Here is a 21,805-nt window from a genome sequence, read left to right on the forward strand (position 1 = left end):
CCCAACAGCAGAAAGCTATTTGCCTAAAGAAAACGTAGCTGTTGTGCTTATATGGTTGCACAATTCTCCTCATACAGCTAAATGCCACTGCTCTGATTCACACAAGAAGTTACATTTTCTTGTCTTTCGGAACAAAGTGCAGCAAATGTGTGCTGGTGCCTACAATCTACTGTGATTTGCAATATGACTCCCACAACACATTTTCAATGGACAAATGATAAACGTGTTACATGACGACCTGTTCAAGCAATGTTATCAATTAAAGAATTTTCTGTATATTTGCAGACCATAGAGTTAGGTTTGAGGTTCTGGTTCCTCAGGCCATCCATCACGCCGTTTGCCAAGGCTATCAAGACTCCCTGATCTGTCTTTCCATACCCTTCATGCACACTGAAAAGGATTTCATTCATCACTTCAGGGACATCTTATCTTGAAAGATTACTATTTTTTTTAAGAACTCATCTCATTGCAAATTCCACGCCTTTATTTGGTACTCCATCCGGAACGAATTGCATCACCCCACTCCTGCTTTCCACTGCGCTGTCCTCCTTTTTGGATTGTTCTGTACGTATTTTAATAAATGGTTGTATTATGAGCGCCGGTAGGATGCGGAGGGGATGTGGTAGGGTTGGAATGGACATTTACTCCCAACCTAATCAAATTTCTAGTTGATCCGTGGAGCAGTCATTTTCCTGATTTTGATGGAAGGCCCCAGGATGTGATTCAAGATCATACTAGCCAAGGGCACATCATACATCCTGTGCTGCCACCAAGCTTTTTTTTATTTATTAAGCCTCTCCGTTCAGTATTTTACTATCAAAGCCTACATGGGGCTTTTTAAAGAGAAAATACGTAGGTGGGGTGTATGGAATCACTTTATCACTGTGGTTCCACATAATGCGTGATTATTCAGCTGTGAAAGACCCATTGCAAGGAACCCCACAGTGTGTTATCACAAGGCAATCCTGAAAAAGGCAGATACAGAATGTTTACTATTAAGCAACTTACAATTTTGTTGTGAACAAAATTTTCTATAATTTGTTTTCGTTGTGTATGATGAGGAGTCTACAGGCCTTTTCCTAAAGGCCATGTGTACATAATTAAATGTCCGGAACCGTGGAACAGGCTTCGATGCTGAGCGAGGATAAAGCTGCAGAGTTCCTACAACGTATGGCGCTGTACTCGATGTACCAGGTAGCATGGCCCGGCCTGGAAAAGACGGCCGTTCATTGAAGTTCTAAAGGTAACAGCTTAGGCTTCACACTTGACACAGCCATGACACTTAATGCGGGGATCAGAACAGTGGCAAGTATCTCTCATCATGTCCTTCCACGCATGTGATCTCCAAAGTCATCTCTGCTCTCTACCTCTACCCTGCTCTTCAGGTCTCATACCCGATTCGGGTCAAGTTCGCGCTATATAAAACTCTGCAAAAAAAATGTTTTTAGGCCATTTCAATTAGTAGCCTTTAAGTGGGTGATGGTGAAACTAGGAAGGTAGAAAATCTGGCAACAAGGAATGAGGGAATAGTCAGTGCCTTGATTCAGAAGATTTAAAGAGCCCTCTTGTCCATTTAAGAGTATCTCTGTCCTGCATTGGGGGCTTTTTCTGTGTCAGATTTTGGGTCCCCACACATTATTTTTTCTCCGGTATTTCTCTACATAAATAGCTGCAGACAAACTACTCTACTAATATTTTAATTTGGGGGTCCTCTCTATTTTGACTATCATACCTCCTAAATTACCCCAAACATGCATCTTTAGCTTTTGACTCTACTGACAACAGTGCACCATGCTCCTTGTGCTGTCACAGATCACCAGAAAGGCTCGCTGCAATACTATGTTTGGATGGTTCATTTCTGCAAGCAAAATCAATCTGCCTATACATTCACCATGGATGGTTGAGAAGTTGAATCTATCAAAATACATTTCAAAACAAATGTATTGGAACACGAAATGTTGATGTAGCTGAAATGACATTTTTTGATTTACTGCAGGAAGGATTACACTGCCTGGTAAAAGAGAAAGCACTATGGGGCACGCTCTTGCACCCTGCTTTTTGGCTCTGCCGCTCACACTATAATGGTGGGGACCTGGAGAAGGTACTTCTGGAGACAGCCAGAGCAGCTGTTAGGTTCCCTGGTTTGCCAGGACAAAGGGAACACTGGCATAGGAGTCCAAATAGGAGAGCAGCCACGACTTGAGGGACTGGCCATATGCAGGATGGATCAAGTTGGATCATTTGAGCAGGGGACAACTGGGGAATTCCAGGTGGAAGTACTGTCAGTCAACTTTGAGTCCACTAGAGGTCAATTGTTTAGAACTGGATTTCTTTATCCGCTTATGGTCACAAATGGCAAACTACTCAAGCTTAAATTGTCTTAGAGCCCTGTGCACAATGGATGCCCACCCTAGATGGCATCTAGAGTTCAATAGCACTTGCAGGTGGTGAAGGGACTGTCTTTAAGAGCTACACCCTGTAGAATTACAGTCAAAGTTTAGTATCATTAATTATTACACTGTAAACCAGTGGCGTAGTATGGGTAGGGCCACAGGGGCGGTTGCCCCAGGTGCAGAATTCTTAGGGGCATAAAATTGGAAGGATACTTGCCTTGCCCCAGGCGCTGGCAACCTACCCTACACCGCTGCCGAACACCTCCTCATCAATAATAAACATCACTAGGAATGCTGGTGGTATAGAGTCTACTTAAGGCAGATTACCTGGCAGGTGATGCTTGGAGCCCAATCTCTGTACCCTCCAAGTGACAACAATGCAACCCAGACAAAAATGCAATGTACTGCGTAAACATTGTACCAGTGTGTCTAGCAGTGTACATTGCAGCTGTACTTCACGCAAAGCTGGTGCACATAATGGGTACGAGAAGGCATTAAAGCTACCAACAAAAGCATGCACCATCTTGCAATACGAAGGTAAAGGGAGCATTGGGCGCAGCGCAAAATGAAACAAAATCAGTACAGCCCCAAGGAACCAGGTTTATATCATCTATTCAGTTCTCACTGTGGAAATCCTCCAATGCGAATATCAATACTCAAAGTCTGCGTTGTCTTCCCTGTAGATAGGATTTACGGTTAATGTGGTAAATCTTTCACAAACAACACCTCGAGCTGTGTGTTGTGTACCATAGTTATAAATAAAATTGCGACTGCCCCAAAACTCGTAAAATTAAACCTATTTATCGAAGCATCTGTTTTTAATTCAGTGATTGATGTGGTTGATATATATGAAGGAAACACAGGATCCATGAGAGGACAGATTTCACGTCTTGCTTATGTCTCAGTTTTGTAGTTAAAATGCATCTGGCATACAGCTGTTTCCTGAAAACAAATCTATTTTTGGATGCCAGCAGCCACATTTTACAGAAGTTAAGTATTACATGTAGCCAGTGATATTTTCTTCCCTGCTTCGGTTTTTCCCCTTTCCTTAATGTTTTGTGTGTATTCAACAGCACAGCTGCCCTGGGGTCTGTCCCAACATTGAACGTTCTCAAGGCTTGCGTAGCATAGTTGGACCTTACAGATGTCTCATGCTTATTTATTTATTAAGATATAGGTTCAGTTGTATGGCTACTGGAAGGTTGTATGTCATTGTTGTACTGCACTCTTTCCCTTGCAATGGTTCCCCAGACATGGATCGCGCCTTCGTTGTTTTGAAGTGAGACGACAGTCCATACTTACGTCAAGTGCGCTGAATTAATTGAGACTCCTATTCTGACTGTTTACACCAACGAAGTAAACCAAGACTCGCTATGGACTGGCCCTGCTTTCATTGTTGGCTGATCCTATACCCATGGTCAGTACTTGGACTTGCTACTGATGGATTTAGTGCTTATGAACGGAGATATCAAAAGACTCTCTTTCCAGCATAACGGATGTGGGTCATCTCCTTGTGTTTGCTTTGTTCGCCCTAAGTTGGCAGGGTATGCCCAGACGAGGGTCTCTTGCTCACTTTGCCACTAGATTCAAGCTAGCCAGGCTGATGAGGGGTGTTACCCGAAACTGGTCCCAGGATGCTTGTTTCTAGTCCAGAGAAGACCTGGCTAGGCAGTTCGGGCTGGACTGTTCCCATGAAGCACAGGGTCATGGCTAATTTGCATATAGCTGGGTCTTAACTGTGGTGGCGAAGTGAGCTAAAGAATGATGATGGATTCAAACCAGATCTGTGACTGGTGTGAGTGTCTAAAAAGTTTCAGCGCTCCGTCCATCATCTTTTTGTGTTTGCTACATATCACGCATTAACATGGCACGAATCCACAACCAGCAACTGAGTATTTTGTGATCGGTGGTTACATTCCTTGGTAGATATTCTCAAATATTAGCAATGAAAACATTTGTTCCTTTTACAGGTGAATCACATTCACAATTCATGATATTTATTTGACCCACAGATCTCATTAAAGGGTTAGAGGCATCAGAACAGGTAATTCCAGACACGAAGCGCTAGGCCCTGAATCCTGAGAAAAGGAAAACTGTGTGCAGGGATTTCCTCTTCCACATGAATGTATTTTTTCTACATTTTTGATTTAAAAGCACGCCCAAGAGTACGTCTGGAAAGCTGCAAAGCTCATGCGACTTTCCCTGTGGAATTCTATTTTCCCTGTACGCCGTTCTCCATGGTGGAGAACGCTTTACTGGGGGAATAGGATCCCCTGTGCAAGTCACTTTTTAAAAAAAAATGTTTTGTCTGTGGGGAAATTATTTTTGCCCATGAAGAAAGCCCTTCCCGTACAGCCCCTGAAAATCTGGAGTGATCCACCCCTCTTCCCACCTGGGAAGGAATTTACGCCAGTCATGTGCTGCACTAAATTTCCAATCCTTTCAGCGCAGAAAGGGGACCCCTCAAGTTTCATGACACCACGGATTCCCACAAGCATGCATGTTTATGTATGGACTTTCCCAAATGTCCAGACCAAACCGTGCCTTAGAAAGTCTTGCGTGGTATTTACAAATGCTGGGATCTCCTCACTCTTGGCGGAGAGCTCCGAACACATAGATGGGTTTCTGCCTGCCAGAAATTAATTTGTGAATTCTGGCAGGCATACAAAAAAATGGTACATTTGTTCATAAACATGTTTCTGAACACATTATTTACCTTTGTGGGAAGGCCCTGTAAATTTTATTACATATGACCACAAGTTGCAGGTCACAGAGATCGTGATGCAGTTCTGCCACAGTACAAGAAGGACTTTCCATACATCCAGGACATGCACCTCAGTCTGACGTGTTGCGCACTTTGTAAGACTAGCAAATAACTCTTTTCACTACACATGGATTCATGTTATCCATTGTATATTAATGTATACTACATATATTTACTTTATTTATAGATATAATTATAGGTTGATTTCCATGTAATGCTTAATTTTGCAAATGTATAATTTCTACGCTTTGAGTCTTGTATTGATGCAGAGTGTTGTGGCGGTTAGTAATCGTCGGTCAGTAATCTTTGCAGAATTGTTCATTTTTGACTAAAAATGGTAACAAAATGTTGAAAAATGTATAATTTCTATGCTTTGAGTCTTGTATTGATGCCGAGTGTTGTGGTGGTCGGTAATCTTTGGTCAGTAATCTTTTCAGAATTGTTCATTTTAAAAAAAAATGGTAATAAAGTTGTTTATCAAAAACGTTCTTTAATATGGAATGATAAGCATTCTCAAAAGCTTATACATGTAGCTATGCTTTTATTAAGTGTTCATGTACAGATCAGAAGGGGTTTCAAATACAGACAGAAGCACAAAGGTGTCCAACCAAGGTGCCAGAGAAGAAGCCGGGCTGTAGGTAGTATATTTATGGAGAAAGTCCGAAGCATGCAGGTGATCTGGGATGGGCATTGCTTTCAGTTGCAGGTACAGTCAGGGACGCAGTACCTGCACTTCTTTAACTCGGCAGGGAGAGTATTGACACTTCTCAGCATTACTGCAGTACATTAATGGGAAAGTACTCACACTTCTCAGAAGCAAAGTAGTACCCTGGGATAGTGAATGCTTTGAATGGGCCTGCAATGAAAACCTACACTACTTGAATTTGTAAGACAAAGTAACTGCACTTGGCATCAGGGGTGAAATAGTTTTAATGCGAGTACCGGCGCTTCTCAGGAAAAAACAGGTACTCTGAGAATGGTCAGTCAGTGCTTCAAATGAGCAGATACTGAGAACCTGCTCTAATTTGAAAAGAGAGAATACCATCACCTCTCAGCAGAGGTGCAATTGTTTAATGGGGCAGTACTGCCCCTTATCCTTAGCAAACAGGTATTCAGGTACAATGGTACCTGCGCTGTTATAGCTTCATTTCAAGCACTGTGTGCAGTGAGTACCGGCACGTTTATTTCCTTTACACGCTGTGACTACTGTCAGTGCTGTAGCATTGACTGTGTTGCTGATGTATTTTCTATGCTATAACTAGATTGTACTAAACTCCATCTGCCCCCATGACGTCACCGTACGCGCTGCACCTTTTCCCTTCGCCTGCCCGGGTGACATAAACCAGCCCGCTGCGGTTGACGTTGCAGAACCGTGGCGCGAGCCCACCTGTGGCTTCCTGGGTGCAGTGCCGCGGCACCGCCAGGGTGTGGCGCCCTCTCCGGCGCCGCGCTGCACCTTTGCTCGACATCAAAGTGCCGGTGCCGGCTGTGAAACGAAACACCCACGGGAAAGTCACCGGGTGAAAGAAAATGAAAGCTGCTGTCAGCGGCGCGGCGCGCAAAGTGCAGGCTCGGATCTCCCAGGCAGGTGAGGCCGAGGCATGGGCAGCTCGTTTTAACCCGGCTCTTTTCCATTCTCCCTAGTTTTCCAAGGACAGGTACATCATGGATGGAGGGACCCCGGAGAAGCTGCGGAAGGAGCTGGAGGAGGAGCTGAAGCTGAGCAGTGACGACCTGCGGAGCCACGCCTGGTACCACGGGCGCATCCCCCGACAGGTACGCCCCTGCCGCCCCTGCCCCAGAGCCTCTGGGAGGCACTCTGTCCCCTTCCCCCTTCACCCAGGGTGTGCCCTCTCTCCCTGACACTTCTTTCTGGCATACAGCAGTATGGAAGCTGGTGTCATTCATAGGCAATATTTGTTTAGCAGAAAAAAAATGTTCAGCACTCATATGATTAAAAAAAGTGAAACAGCCGGCCTAGTGCCTCAAATATTTCGTGAAAGAAGGGCTGTCTTGGTGTCTGATAAACAGTAGGGTTTATGCTGGCATTGGTACTCAAAATCTGTCTGTTTTTATATATCCAGAGTACACATTTCTCAGTGGTCTCAGAGTTGCCTGATCTCAGGTGCGGTTTATGCAAACTGCGCCATGCATACTTTTTTTTTTAAATCTTGCATCACGTTTCATTATTGCACTTTAAGTGCTGCATCTGGTCCTTATAAAACTTTGTGTACAACATTTGAAAATGTTTGACTTCTGTGATTTTGCCTTTTATGTTATCTTAGATGTCTTAAATGGAGATTTTAACTTGAAATCTATGGAACTACAACAACCAGAAATAGTTAATTTTGCCCCATGCTGATGTGTTTATTTTTGTCTATAATCAACAATGTTATCAGCTGCGCAGAGTTAAGTATTGTACGGCAGATTTTGATTTCAAGTAGACAACGACATTGTGCATTGATAATGTGGTTAAGGGACACGTTTAAAGGAGAGTGTGACAGCTCGACTATAAATTAAACCAGTGCTTAGCATTTGGGCTCACCAAACTTTTCCCCAGATCAGGAGAGACGAATGCAGGAATGGGAGAAAGAGAGAACAGAAACATAGTTAATCAATGACAAAGAGTGAAAGCAGAAATTTAAAAAACAATCTGCAGGACTGACTTAAAGAGACGTGGATGGTGGTAGGAAAACGAGGCACTACAATAGGCCTGGGTAGGCTATGCTGTTAGAGAACAGGGAGTAGGAGGCCCACCGGCCAAGGAATGCTGTGGCTTGTTGGTGCCTTGCTTGCCATAGAGTGGGAACAAGGTGGGAGAAGGGGGAGGGGGACACATTCGTTGTAAAAGCACGAACAGGAACTTTGACGCTCGAGAGGAAGCCGAAGGGCACCTTACCTCCTCCCCCTCCAACTAAACGGGCAGTGCCAGGGAAGAGCAGGTTTGTAGCGCATTGCCAGCGGGTAGGCGCTGCTGTGAAGAAAAGGCAATTGAGCCAGAGTTCAGTGGCTTCGTGCAGTTCCAGTAATCACCTGAGCAAGGGAACATTTCACGCTGAGCTCCTCGGGGCGTTCTAGTGACGCCGGCACCCTTCACCAAACCGGCTGCAAGCAGCTTTTAATCTTTACTTCTGCTGGCAGAGTGAGTGTGCGCAGGCAGCCCCACAGGAACCGCGCACGGGAGGAATGGGTTATGGAAAGCTACCAGCCGGTGCAGGAAGGAGGCAGTGCCAGGCACAAGTCTGGAAACTATCGCATGCTGATGTACAGTCGTCCATCTTTCTAGGTCTGGCTATAGAGCGCAGCTGTTCCAGTACCTGTTGTTACAATTTAAAATATTAATTCTTAGCCCGGGCTTCGGCTTCGCACAGCCAAGTCGTGATTTGTCTTTTCTTTCATGCCAGCCGCCCTCCAATGACAACAAAAGTAACACATTACATGTTATTCTGCTCAATCTGACGTCATGTGGAATATTCATTTCCTAAGCAGTTTCATTTCAAAGAACCTGCTTTTCGTAGCAGGCTAATAGTTTATGTACTTGTAGCTTCCCGTTGAACCTTGAAGAATTAAATCATGCTAGGCCTGCTAGTCAAACAATATCCAGGCAGCAACAAGAGAAATAGGCTGAAAGCGCGGCAAATATAAACACTGCTCTTAAGTCATCTGCAATTCAATGAAGTCACTCCAATTGACTAGAAGTCTGCTTGAAGGGCACTCTGACCTCCAAAAGCTCCATGAAGACATTTTGCAGAAAAAAGTTTATAATTGTGTCCAGTCTTCTTGAAATGTCTAAAATTACATCAGAACCTCCCTTAAGCAGATGGATATCTTTAAATGGGCTGAGTAAATGATTATCTAAATGAGATTCCAGTGCTCCTCTGTCCTATAGCACTAGTTTGAGGATTTTCAGAGCCCTAGGTAAAATGACATTTTGTTGTTTGAATACTCCCTTTTCCTACCAACAACCCTACCGTTAAGGCCACTTGGTCTACTGTGGTGGCACCATAAGGCATCTGCCTACAGTATTGTAGCACAGGCACATCTATCTGCTCCTGTCGGCCAAGAAGTCATTTTCACACCATGAACTAAGGTAGTTCTGAAACCGTCTTTCACTTTAAGAAGCAAAACAGAACAAAACATTTATATATATCACAGTAAACTGCTTTGTCAGTGTTATACAAATATCATGCCTACCACTCTGAGCAAATGTACAATGATTGCCTACCTGAAAAGCCTGTAATCTAACTTTGGGATAGGCGGCTGCAAGATGAGTGAAATAATGCAATTTGTGTTCTCTTTTCCTGTCATGCTTATTCTCAGTATTTCTTCAAACATGACTTAGTATGCCAAATGGGTACTTATGGAGCCATCTCACTTTCCCGGTGTGTAACAAATACATTTTCTTGCAGATGTCGGAGAACTTGCTGCAGAGGGATGGCGATTTCTTGATCCGGGACTCACTCTCCAGCCCTGGAGACTTTGTCCTCACCTGCCAGTGGAAGAACACACCCCAACATTTTAAAATCAACAAAGTGGTCATCAGATTGAATGAGGCCTACTCCCGGGTCCAGTACCAGTTTGAAAGGGAGAGTTTTGACAATGTGCCTGCCCTGGTGCGGTTCTACGTGGGAAACCGGAAGTCCGTATCAGAGCTGAGCGGAGCGATCATCTTCCAGCCAATCAACAGGACTGTTCCACTGAGGTGCACGGAGGAGAAGTATGGAGCGTCTCCCTTCAGACACAGAGAGTGCAATGCCCCTGACTTGAAAACAGAGACTCCTAAAAGACTGAGCCTCAATATTTGCAAAGCACCATCCCCTGAGCATACCTTATTGAGAGGAAATCTGCTAAGGTAATTCATTACATTTTATTATCTGCTTCATCTGTAAAAACTAGTTTTTAACTAAGAGTGTTCAATGTAGCCTACTGAAAGTAAGCAACAAATAATGAAGTACATGGAAAAGGCTCTCACAAAACCCGACCCACGCCCTAAGAAATTTCATTTCATTCTGATTTAACACACTATACTGTACCTCTTCACTGTGCCAGAGGCCCTATCCCTATCTACCACACTCAAATGGTAGACATGTTTCATTTGGAAAAGGAACACAACATTTGATTGTCTCTATTCATCCCCTACTATCCATAAGAAAGGATGGCCATTGTGCTGTACACTTCTCGCTCTGTACTATAGAAAACACTTGTGAACTTGGCATTGTTCGCCAGACCCATAACTTATGCCCGTCTGCCTGCGATACGCCTCACAAAACAAGGTACATTTTCCTTGACAAAAATTCTCTTCTTTTACATAAGGTATAAGGTAAGCTCTTAAGCCCTGTGCACTTCTATGCTAGAGAAAAGCTCTTGCAAATCACTTTTGAGAGTGATGTGAAAACGACTCCACTAGGAGTTTTGGAGAGTTCCTTAAAATTCCTACATATGAGAAAGAGGGGAACATCTTGACAGGGAGTGTCTCTCAGTTTCTGGTTCTGCTGGTTCAGTTTTACTTGAAAGTTGAGTACATTACCAGTTCTGAAGGTGTGTGGTCGCATCTTTACTTAGTCTATCAAAGGTAAAATATAGTTTTTTTCCCTAAAATTATGATATGTTCTTCAGAGTCCAAGTTCGATTGCAGGTGCTTCCATCAGCTTAAGAACCTAAAGCCTATGCTTTCTTAGTTGTGTTCATCTGACAAGGCTTTGGTGGTGGGAGCTGCAGTCAACTTTCAGTCAGCTCTTGCATACTGTTATCGTCCTGCAGGTTTTCCAGTTTTTCAGCACCCCCAATTGCATGAAGTGAAAAACGCTGTAGTTTGCTTCATTTCTCATGTGGGCAAGAAAGAACACATCTTATAGGCTAGAAGATCTCTTCATTGGCTTCCAGTTGGGGACAAAATCGGTACGAGCTTAGCTAGTTAATGATCGTTTGTATCAACAATATGGCTCACATCTACCGCGGCAACAAAGGCACACTGTAAAATCAAGCCCTGGACCGAAGAAATCATGAAAAACAACTTTTGTGCAACTCTCACTTCGTATTTAAAGTAAAAAGTAATGGAGCTTTCGCTGACCTAAGTCTGTCAGAAGGAACTCATTGCCTTATGATTTATAGTTGAATTTTGTTTTATTTTTAAACAAGATAATTCATATACATACGCTTGCCTACATCAAAGGCTGATAAGGGTAACTGCTTTCTCCCTTAATTACCTCTCTCCGCTCTCATCTCCCTCCCATTGATACCATATTTATTGGACTTATGTGGAGTTTGTAAATTTAGTCGGTACTTGTGGTGCTTTCTTCCTCTGCATATCCAGCTGTAAATGGTCATCCTGGTTCCTCTTTCTTTTCTCGTAATTTATAATTCTCAATGCTGTGAAATACCTGTGCCATGGAAGCACCTTCATTTCAGAAGCCAAGAACTCTAGGAAAGCAGCCCAATTCGTTTAATAGTTCTGCAGTGTCCCATCTATATTAGCCAGAATGTTCTCCACTTCCACTTTTTGCCTCATTCTGTATAACCATTCTTGATATTGGGTGGTCTGGCCTTCCACCATAGAGCCAGGATTGCTTGATTAGCCACACACGGGCTAAAGTAATGACATTTTCTCGTTGTTGGAGTGTGGTCTGTATGTCTGATTGCTGTCAAATCCAAGGGTCACCTATGCTCAGAATCTTCGTATTGGCTTACGATTTAATTTAAATGTACTCCGTAACTATTGTTAAAAGGCTCTTAAAACACACCTATTTAGGTGGCCTATTGAAGACCCAAGTGAAAAGTCCTCATAGTAATGTGCATCTTCTACATTTTCAGAATTGCTCAAAGTAATAAAAGTGAAGCTCATTCATTGTGTCTATTTACATACCACTTGCCCAATTACACACACTTCAGGCTCCAACAGCCTTTGCCAATGGTGGACGGAGCCGCAGTGGTTAGAGGGTGCTGGAAGTGGTAATGTCACGTTGGACAGATGGGCTGCCACTGCAAAACGTCATATCATTTTGGTGACTTTAGTTGAACTACAGTAATTATTAGATGTAAGCAAAGATTGCCTAGGGCAGTAGTGGAGGGCGAGTGAGGACAGCATAGGAAGAGAGAAATAGGGGTGGCTAGAGAAATAACAGGCTAACCCATCTTTTCTTCCTATCTTCCTTTCAAGTGTTACTTGCAAACTTTTTGTTCACTTCACATAGAAAGTTATAGGAAGGAGAGGCAGAGTTCCTGGGAATTAATGTGGACAGGTCCATCAACTCTGGTCACTCTCAATAGGATGACGTGAGTCTTATGAAGCTGGCAAGAGAAGTGTGGTGATCCGAAGTTAAAGTCACAGCTGGTAGATGGAGGAAGTAGGAATGTTTACCACCTTCGTGAAAAGAGGAGGCGGGAGAGATGGAGACTGGTTGTCAGTGGAGGAGTCTGTGAAGAAGGCTTTTTGGATTGTGAGAGAGACTGGAATGCCATGAGAAAGATGTGCTTTGTGACTAAGGAAGGTTTTCTAATTCCCTCAAGCACTCCTTGTGGGATGGAATAGCTCTAACACCCAACGATGCAATGTTAGCGAACCACAGGTGCGGCAAAAGGGTTGAGTATTGGCAGAGCATCTTCATTCCTTCGGAAACCCACAGTTTGTGGAGCCACATGCCACAGCAAGAGGCGGGTTTTGGTTGGAGATGGAAGACTTCTAATTGTATTCTATCCCAACCATCTGTAACACACTGATACCTTACTTCACTTCACGAGTGCACATATTCGCCCCACCCAGAGTGCAAATGCTGTGCCGCATGCATCACCAATCAGTCGGCAAGCATGGCTAGCCGATAAAGCTCTTTCTCTAAAAGCAGGTCTTCTTACCTTTCATATTCAAGAAAAAACAAATACTGCCTGAATGCCCCCCCTTAAGTGCATATCAGTCACTCGTATACATACATGAGATGACGCCATCATCCCCAGTGTCAGGGCATCCAGAGGGCAGCTTATGTTACACGCTATGTCAGCCTGAAGTTACGTTTGCATGCTCAGATAGCTGCTATTTCAAGAGCGTTGCGCTATCCATCCTTGAAGGCACACTAATGAGAATGTTGCTGTCTATGTTCTTGTTAATTATGTGTAAATCTGTATTTGATCCATTCACTCTTTACAGGGCAATTTAGATCCAGGTGCAAACAATATTTGATCCGGTTTTGCTTTTTCTATCAACAGTAATGACTCCTATGTTTGGAAGGGCACTTACCATCAGGTTCTTCCTGCTGATCCTCTGTGCAAAATTCGGCACTATGGACAACAGGCATTTGAGGAGCAAAGCTCTTTTGCACACAATAAACAACATTATTTAGAATGTATGTATTAATTTAGTGCAAAATTTGCAGCGGATTATTGGAACGCGTGCTATTTGCGTTCCTTTTTGTTTTCACCCTCTACTACTGCCTAGGTCTGAGTGGCTTCGACAATAGCAACAAAGGTACACAATTCAATGTTATCCTGCATTGCGTTTTATGTATAACTCTTAATAACAGAAGTTGTCTTGTCTCTAAGAACTCTTAGGGTTTGCAAATAATTTGACTGGGGCATAGGTGGATAAATTGACTTGTCCAGGCTCACACACATGATCAGGTGGGCACAGCTGGAATACAACTCCAATCCTCTAGTTCTGCACCCATTAACTTAACCACTACACCAGGGTTCCTGCCTTGTAACATTTGTTATTCTCAGTTGCAAAGTGTGTTGAAGGATGCTCTCTTCCCTTTTTAACTATTCGATGTATCCTAGCTCTTAAAGACCATGGAAAAAAATGACTATTTTGATAGATAATTCTAACTGCACTTCAGAATATCCACCGGGGACATCCCGAGATTTTTTTAATCAGTGTTACCATGTGCTGCTAGGAGGCATCGAGCAACTCTGTGCTGACTCCATACCACCCGGGAAGTGACGGCATAGAGCCACATATAAGCCAAACCCCTGAATGCTGACAGCAGTTCCTTTCTTTCGCTTCTACCAAGGTGGATCTGAAGCTGCACTCAGACTTTGTTGATTTTTTTTGATGACTCGGAGTATGCTAGGGAATGGTATCCCCACCGAAAACAACAGGATTCAATTCATGCTATGCCTGTAAGTAGCAGATGTCTGCACGAGATGTGCCTTTAGGCTCAAAACACGACTCAAAGTCATGTGATAAGTGCGACCTCATGCACCCAAAGGTGATCGAGACCATAGGCAAAGTTGTATGTCGTCAAACATAAGAAGTTGTGTCATTCGCATAGATACCACTCCAAGTTCCGATCATGGGGCTGTTCCAATGACCATTCTGCTTCCTGCTCGAAGTCCTTTGGTAAATCGAAGTCTAAATCCCAACAGAAGCTTAAAAAGGCAAAGCGGGACTCTGCCCCCTGCTGCCACTTTGACTCCAAAAAGAAGGAGCAAGGGCATGAAGAGGTCACTCGCCCTCCATTGAGGTCACCAGCCAAGAAGCTAATCCCTCAGTTGACCTGGATGCGCCTCAGGTTTCCCAGACTAGCATAAGAAATCGAGGCCTTCAAAGAGAGCTTTCTGCAAATTTTCAGCGTGCTTCCAGCTCCCTCTGGTGTGCCTTCTGGCCCTTCTGAACTGCTGGGCCCTCCAGTCAGGTTGCCACTGGTGGGTCCCTTCCCAGTGCCATCTGTCCCTCCCGACCCATTACTAGGTCTGTACCAACTCCAGTACAGACTTCGGACTCGGGCCCTGAGATTCACGCCAGGTCCCATTGCTCCGATGCCACTAGTTGCCAGTGTATGATACGGTGCTGACACCCATATCAGATCCTGTACCAACGTTGGGTGCAGCTCAACCTATCTCATGCTGTGAGAGTACAAACATGCAACCAGTTGTCATACACTCTGACTCTAACCCTGTGTCTTTACCACGTTGCTGCGATCAGCAGAAGCTCTATTCGGCTCTGATTCTGACCTTGTGCCCGATAAGGGCACATCACAAGATATCTATTATGATGAAAGGGATGAGGATAGCTTATTCCCCCTTTAATACACTAATGATGCGCTATTCGATTTACAAAATGCCATTGAGCTTGATTCCTCCCGAGACAGAGCTTGACTCATCACATGAGCCATCAATGGAAGAAGGTACCTCGTTTGCAGTTGTGATTCGGAGGCCCGCTGAAGTACTACATCTATAGCTGGTTTTCACTGAGACAAAGTCAAATGTTTTGACAAAAAAACGTTCTATAGCTGAGCTCTTGCTCACTTGTAATCATGATCTTACTGATCCTCCTATGGCTTGCAACTATGCTGTTGTCCTCCTGTGAACAGGCAGCTGGTGGTCAGGCATCATATGCAGACACCTGGCGACCCAGATTTTCTCACCAATCACTCCACTCCAGGAGGCCTCCACCAGTAAGGCAAACTCTAAATCATTTCCAGCCAATCCTCCGGATAGAGAATACAAAAGGTTGATGCCTTTGGCCAAGTATGTTTCCCTTTGCCAGTTTGGCACTGTAATCCATAAACACAGCCTGTCTGTTGATCCTATACACACGGGCTCCTTGGGACACGGCCAGCGAGATCTTGCTGGCAGTCCCGGGGGATCTTAGGGCACAGAACGAACAGTTCACTTGCGAAGTAATGTTGGCAGATTGTAAGTGTCACGTGCACTATTGCTTGGCGTCATCAGAGGTGGATCAAGCCCCTCGAAGTAGATGAGGACAGACTGTTTAATTGCCGCATACATTTCCTTGGTGACCTTGAAGTAGCTTGTCAACCTGGAAACAACACAACTTCCACCCCAGCTGTATAGCTGACACTGCCTCGTGCGGGCGAAGACAGAAAACAGGGATATGGCAGCTGTCCCAGTCGGCCCGGCATGGCGGCTGCTGCGTCATCATCACTGGCGTTTAGGGGGGCGCGGGCCGCAAGGCCCCTTCAATGGCAATGTTATGTGCTGGTGTCGATTGCACACTGTAGTGCTGGACATTTTCCCCTTACCTGGATAAAATAAATTCACAGTTGTGAGCAGGTTTTTTAAATTTATTTTGGGGTATTTATATCGCACCCACTTCCACTTGGCAGTTGTTTCAGAGTACTTAAGGAGGTGTGTTTGTAAAAGGGGTAGCCTACAAGTTTGTTAGATGCCGGGCAAATATTTAGGTGAGATTCAGGCAAAAGCAGATCTGATGCCTCTGGATGGGTCGTGCATCTGAAAGTTAACAGCTAAACTGACTCAACCATGCAAGAGCTGGAGCAACGCACTCTGTTGTATTTTTGAATTCTGTGTATTTTTTTTTCTAAATAGAAACGTTGCCATTCAAATGCTTTCTAGTTCTGAAAAGCACGTTTTGCATATTTCAATAATCCCATCTGTTCATATTTGATCACTTGATGTCACTTCCTTCATGGTCTCCATTTATCCGCACTGCTATGCTACTTCCTTTTGTTTTCCCACCCACTACCGTCAAGAGGAAAGATTTGCAGAGGAAAACAGCAACGAAAACATTGTGTGCTCAATGCAAATGTTATTTTAGAGCCCAGAGTAACATCCTTATCCCCTCATCTGTGCCAGATGCGCCCTGTTCGTGCAGTGGACATAGACTCTTCGCTCCTAACCCAGCAACACACTGCGGTTTGTTGACATTGTAAACAAATTGTGAAAACATCATACATCCGTTAAGCAATTCGCCATTTGTTTGTGTAGGATTTCTTTCAAGCCAAGGTCAAAAATGTATTTTGTGCTAACGCTCTCCATCAGAAATTTATTAGAGTGTTTTGAAAACACTTAAATTTGGTGCAATAAAGTTACACATACAGGTTTGTTGTGGTTTACGTCCCCTTTTGGACATAAAAGAATTTTACAGCATCCACTCACTGGCAAATAAGTTTTCGACAATTCAATTTGCTGCTACATAAAAAAAAATGTTTTTTCCCTTTGCATCTTGGAACGTGTTATTGGCTGTTTCGTTTCATATTTTTATTTACCCATCGTGATCTTTGTGCTTTTCGGACAAGTTTGCATATTTATAGAACACTTGTGCAGCACACCCTGCATCAGCCTTACTGAGGAGAATGGGACGGGAGAGGACACTGGGTTGGGTGTGTCATAAAACAATATAGAGAAACAAAATCCAGTAAAACATATTTGTGACTGACCATTTGGTATTTCCACTGGGGGTTTGTTAACTTGTATGCTTCCTCGTGCTCAAGAATGTGAATGTGTATCTGCAAGGTTCTTTGGCCCCGTAGGGTCATTTGCGAACTTCCTGCTTTCATTGCAAATAATGTATACATCTGATGATTGCATCTTTCTCATTTTGTCTTTCCCATTCTTTTAATCTACAGAAATAAAGAGAAGAGCGGCAGTCAGCCGGCTTGCCTGGACCACGTCCAAGAGAAGAGACGGCCTCTGAAGGCACATCAGTCGGAGAGTTACCTCCCCATAGGTGTGTTCTCAGAAGTCGTACCACTCAGTGAAAAGAAACCTGTCTGACAGGCACCCTACTTTCACTACTCTGCCAGCTCTCCAGTACACACGTCATACTCTTGTATATTTTCCTAGCAAACCCTCTGCCTCCTAATGTTACACGCGGGCGAAAAACCAAGGGCCACCCTTCTTCAGTCGACTTGTCGGAGCTTCCGGTTCAGACACAGATATGGCTCCCCATAGAGACCCGACCTATCTACAAATAATGGGGCATATTATCAAGGGGGTTTATCTCCGCTTCACTAACACCAGTTAGCGACAGCTAGTAGGAGATAGCGACCATCTTGGGCCCCGCTTTGCATGTCAGTGATATTTATCACTAATGACATGCAAAGTGGGCGTGCCAAGATGTTAGCGACTGGAAACAGTCGCTAACATCGCTATCTCCTATTACCAACTTATGGAGATATTCGCGCGAATATCTCCAAAAGCTAACACCTGCCCTGAGCAGTTCTTAGCCATGTTATCCAATGGGAGGTGGATAACATGGCTAAGAGCATTAGCTCGGTAATGCATGAATATCGCTGACTTTTCAGCGATATTCATGCATCGCGGCCGATTTTTATCTCATTTGCGATAAACCTTTGTAATACCAAGGTTTATCTGCGATAAAAATCGCCGCAGCTCAGCGGTAAATTTTTGTCTCTAACCAAGCAATAGCGATAATTATCGCTATTGCTTGGTAATATGCCCCAATATTCTTATAAAATAGCATATCCTAAGTTTGTTCCTTTAGAGACTATTTGACAAAAACATTTGAAAATACGTTTCCGCGTAGGTCTTGCGGTGTCTGTTCGTGAGAGCTCTTCTTTCACTTAAAAGTCCACCCCATCCCACCGTTTTGCTGTTAGGACTGAATAGGTTCATTGTGCTCGCTTTAATCTTGTAATGTGTAGTCACTGGTCCATTATGAGAGTTTCTGTTTGAAGCTGGTATTACGTTGCGTTGGCTATGCCCCCCACCTATCCGATCTTAATGAAACACAATCCAGATAATTCGGTAACCCATTTTGGTGTGTGCCACGCATGTGTCATTCTGAAAAAGAAATTCGATGGAAGTAAAACCTGCCCCACTTTCTGCCCCAAAGAACCCCTCTTTTCAAGTGCCAGGTGTTGAGAGTAACCTTTTCATTCTAGAGGGTTTGATAACACTGGTATAGCTAGCAGTATTGCACAGAGTACCATTTAAAAAGGGATTTGGACATATGGGCAGCGTTTGAGAATGTGGATGCATGCTTTGTTATGTTCTATATTTGAAAGTTCCCCATGAGAAATTGCAACATGAGCAAAAAAGGTGAAAATGTGGTCCAATAGTTAAGCGGTGGGTTGTAGAATGAGGATGTCTAGATTTTAAGCCGGCACACCAATTCCCCATTCCAGTTGACTTTGTCTCAGTCCTTTCTGCTGCCAAAATTGGAAGATACTAGGTGAAACCTGCATCAAGAACTCGACATTTACCATTGAAAATATGTTGCAAGGCGTTATGTTGCATACGTTTTAAATAAGTTCAAAATCAGAAATTATATTTCATAAGATTATGATCCTAGAATTTTACTCTGCTGTAAACTAGAATTTCAGATCCTTCAGTTCAGCGAAAAGATTGATTCTAATGACAAAGTTGCATAAAAATATAATAATTTGTTTTTTTAAGAGAGCTACTCGTGGATGTAGCCTGGTGTCCGCCTCCCTTGTACACAGATTATTTTACTCAACATGAAGCATTTTGGTAGCTGTGCTGGATGCTGATTTCCTATAAGAAAACTGATGGCCCATATGTTTCTGTAATTCATAATGTCTGAAACTTTGTTTAAAGCAAAATAAATACACCCACGTTGTAATACCCTCCTGTTATATGCCTTTTAAGAGATACAAGGAATCATTTAATGGAAGAATATATAAAAAATGAGATGTCTCATAAATCTGTCTCCTGGTCCTGGGTTTTGTATCATGAGACTAAATGTCAGTTGCAGAGAGTAAGCCTCCATGCATGCCGGAGAAAGCTCACCATCCGCTACATTTTTATTTTTGACTTCCTGGCCATTGTGGCAGAAACCGTCTGGCCTGTAATCACTGCCTGGGCGATGTAGTGCTTTGCTTCCCATTGTTGCTAAACTGAGGGTGGCAGGTACAGTAATTGGCTTAGACCCTAAATTATGGTAACTGGGTGACCCATACCCAAAGCAGCTGCAACTGGCGGTCACATAATGCTCAAAAGTGAGTTCTGCACAAAGAGCGTGAAGTGCGACCAAACTATATTGAGATAAGAGCCGTGTAAAGGATTTCACATATGAACTCTGCGCACTGTGAAATATAATACAGAGGCAGTCCTCTGTAAATACTGGTGTAGGTTGCACCTTACTCCTGGTTCTTATCCCATTGGTTACAGAATCACAGGGTTCCAACAAACTGACCAGAACTCTCATCCCATCAACTAAACCGCTATAACTTTAATCTTGTCAAATAACCTGCCCTCCGTTCTTTCATCGGCTATGCTATTTTCACCTCCATCTCTACAACTGGACCGCCATAGTTTTAATCTCATCAACTAGACGTCCATCCTGTCCGCCTCCTCAGATGCAGTGACATCACATCCATCTCACCCACCTAATACCCCCAGCTCTGTCTCATTAACTAGACTACCAGAAGTTTCAGCTTGACTCCCCTACGTGTTTTTTGTAACTATGTTTTCATAACTTCCTTGTTGTCAGCTAGACTGCCATTATATTATGCCTGTCTGCTCCTGGTGGAGAGTTGAACAGCTGTATTCATAAGAAGGAAAGACAGGCAGGTTCATTTGCCTGCTGCCTCACTGCTGACCCCATCTACTCTCCCACTCCATATTTGCTCTGTTTGGCAAAGCTAGGGAGACAGGGATGGGGAGTTCCTGGTAAAGGGCACCTGCATGCTGCCCACAGATAAACGTTTTTTTATTCTGTACATATGTTAGCATTATTTACCCTGAGTCTTGCCCTATACGTTTTGACACATCATTTCAGTTTGTCCTTCCAAATAATGTTCCTTCAGAATGTACTGTGCTATCAAGGGGTACTGGCAAGCTTCCAAAGGTCGTCTGCACCCCTTCGCTGCTTCTGTTGGCCAACGGCCGTCGCAAGCACTACCTCCATAGTGCTGCGCACCTCCGTTGGCCGACGCGGCCCGCCCACCTAATTAAGCAGCTGCACCGCTGCAGAATTTGCGCCGCGGTTAACAAGGAATAGAACTATTTTCTGTTGCATTTCTTACATGACTTTGTTGCCTTTCTGATTAATATTTCTTTCTTTAGGTTCTAGACTTCCATCATCTCAGTCTCCTGGTGTTGATACCAGGTTGTCTCCGGGATCTCCAGTGTACAGGACCGGCAGCGAGCCTACTCTGAGCCCTGTTCTAGCTCGGCGGTTCGCCTACGAGGCTGATGTGGTTGAGGCACTGAGAGGATCCGATAGCCAGCTGTGCCCCAAGCCACCCCCTAAGCCAAGCAAAGTGCCCACAGTGCAACCACAACACTCTCCGTCAACCCATCGTCGTTCGGATCAGACTGATAAATGTGAACTAAATAATGCCTGTCCTAGGGACTATGGAGTCAGGGAGCAGCCTTCCTGCCAAGTGAACGGATGCACAGAGCAGAAGACACAAGAGGACAGTGCACAGGCTTCCAGTAGAAACTTTGAGGATAGCTCTTTAACCCCGGAGGGGAGCCCCTCGCCGAGCTCCCTGGATCCACCTTCAGAGCGGGGTGCGGACGTAGTCGATGACTTCACCTTCGTTATACCAGTGTTAGAGACCTCATCTTCCTTTAAGCCCAGTGACTTTCGATCAACACTCCTTCCGTCGGAAAACAAACCCCTTGAAACATCCGTCTTAAAAAGGGTGAAAGAATTGTTCACAAATAATGACCCCAAAACCATCGCCAAGCACATACTGAGGATGGACTGCAAGGTAAGGTTTGCTGATAATGTTTTTTATATTTACTAATGAAGGCCCTTGGAACAGCCAGGGCTCTGGTCTGTTTTGCAGGGCGTGCTTCACTACAAATGTACTAGCAATGTCACTCGAAGAAGCACCTGTTTTACTCACGACACCCCCCTGTTGAACTGTGTCCCTTTCATGCCCTGGAAGTGGGAAGCTAATGTGAATTACTGTGATTAAGCATTGGCAACTGGGAGGATAAGGAGGGATCATAAATATATATT

General features: G+C 44.0%; 1 protein-coding gene across 4 annotated transcripts in view; it reads left to right on the forward strand.

Annotated features, from left to right (window-relative positions):
- Positions 1 to 21,805, forward strand: part of BCAR3 (BCAR3 adaptor protein, NSP family member) — a 226,884-nt gene that overhangs the window by 166,045 nt on the left and 39,034 nt on the right. For all 4 annotated transcript variants that reach the window (XM_086953907.1, XM_086953908.1, XM_086953909.1 and 1 more), the window contains 4 exons: positions 6,802 to 6,933; positions 9,567 to 10,009; positions 17,475 to 17,575; positions 20,899 to 21,551. In XM_086953907.1, the coding sequence (XP_086810033.1) occupies positions 6,802 to 6,933; positions 9,567 to 10,009; positions 17,475 to 17,575; positions 20,899 to 21,551 (1,329 nt within the window). The remainder of the gene's footprint in view (positions 1 to 6,801; positions 6,934 to 9,566; positions 10,010 to 17,474; positions 17,576 to 20,898; positions 21,552 to 21,805) is intronic.

The sequence above is a fragment of the Lissotriton vulgaris genome, chromosome 1_1, assembly GCF_964263255.1.
Source record: "Lissotriton vulgaris chromosome 1_1, aLisVul1.2, whole genome shotgun sequence".
In the NCBI taxonomy this organism is placed as follows: Eukaryota; Metazoa; Chordata; class Amphibia; order Caudata; family Salamandridae; genus Lissotriton; species Lissotriton vulgaris.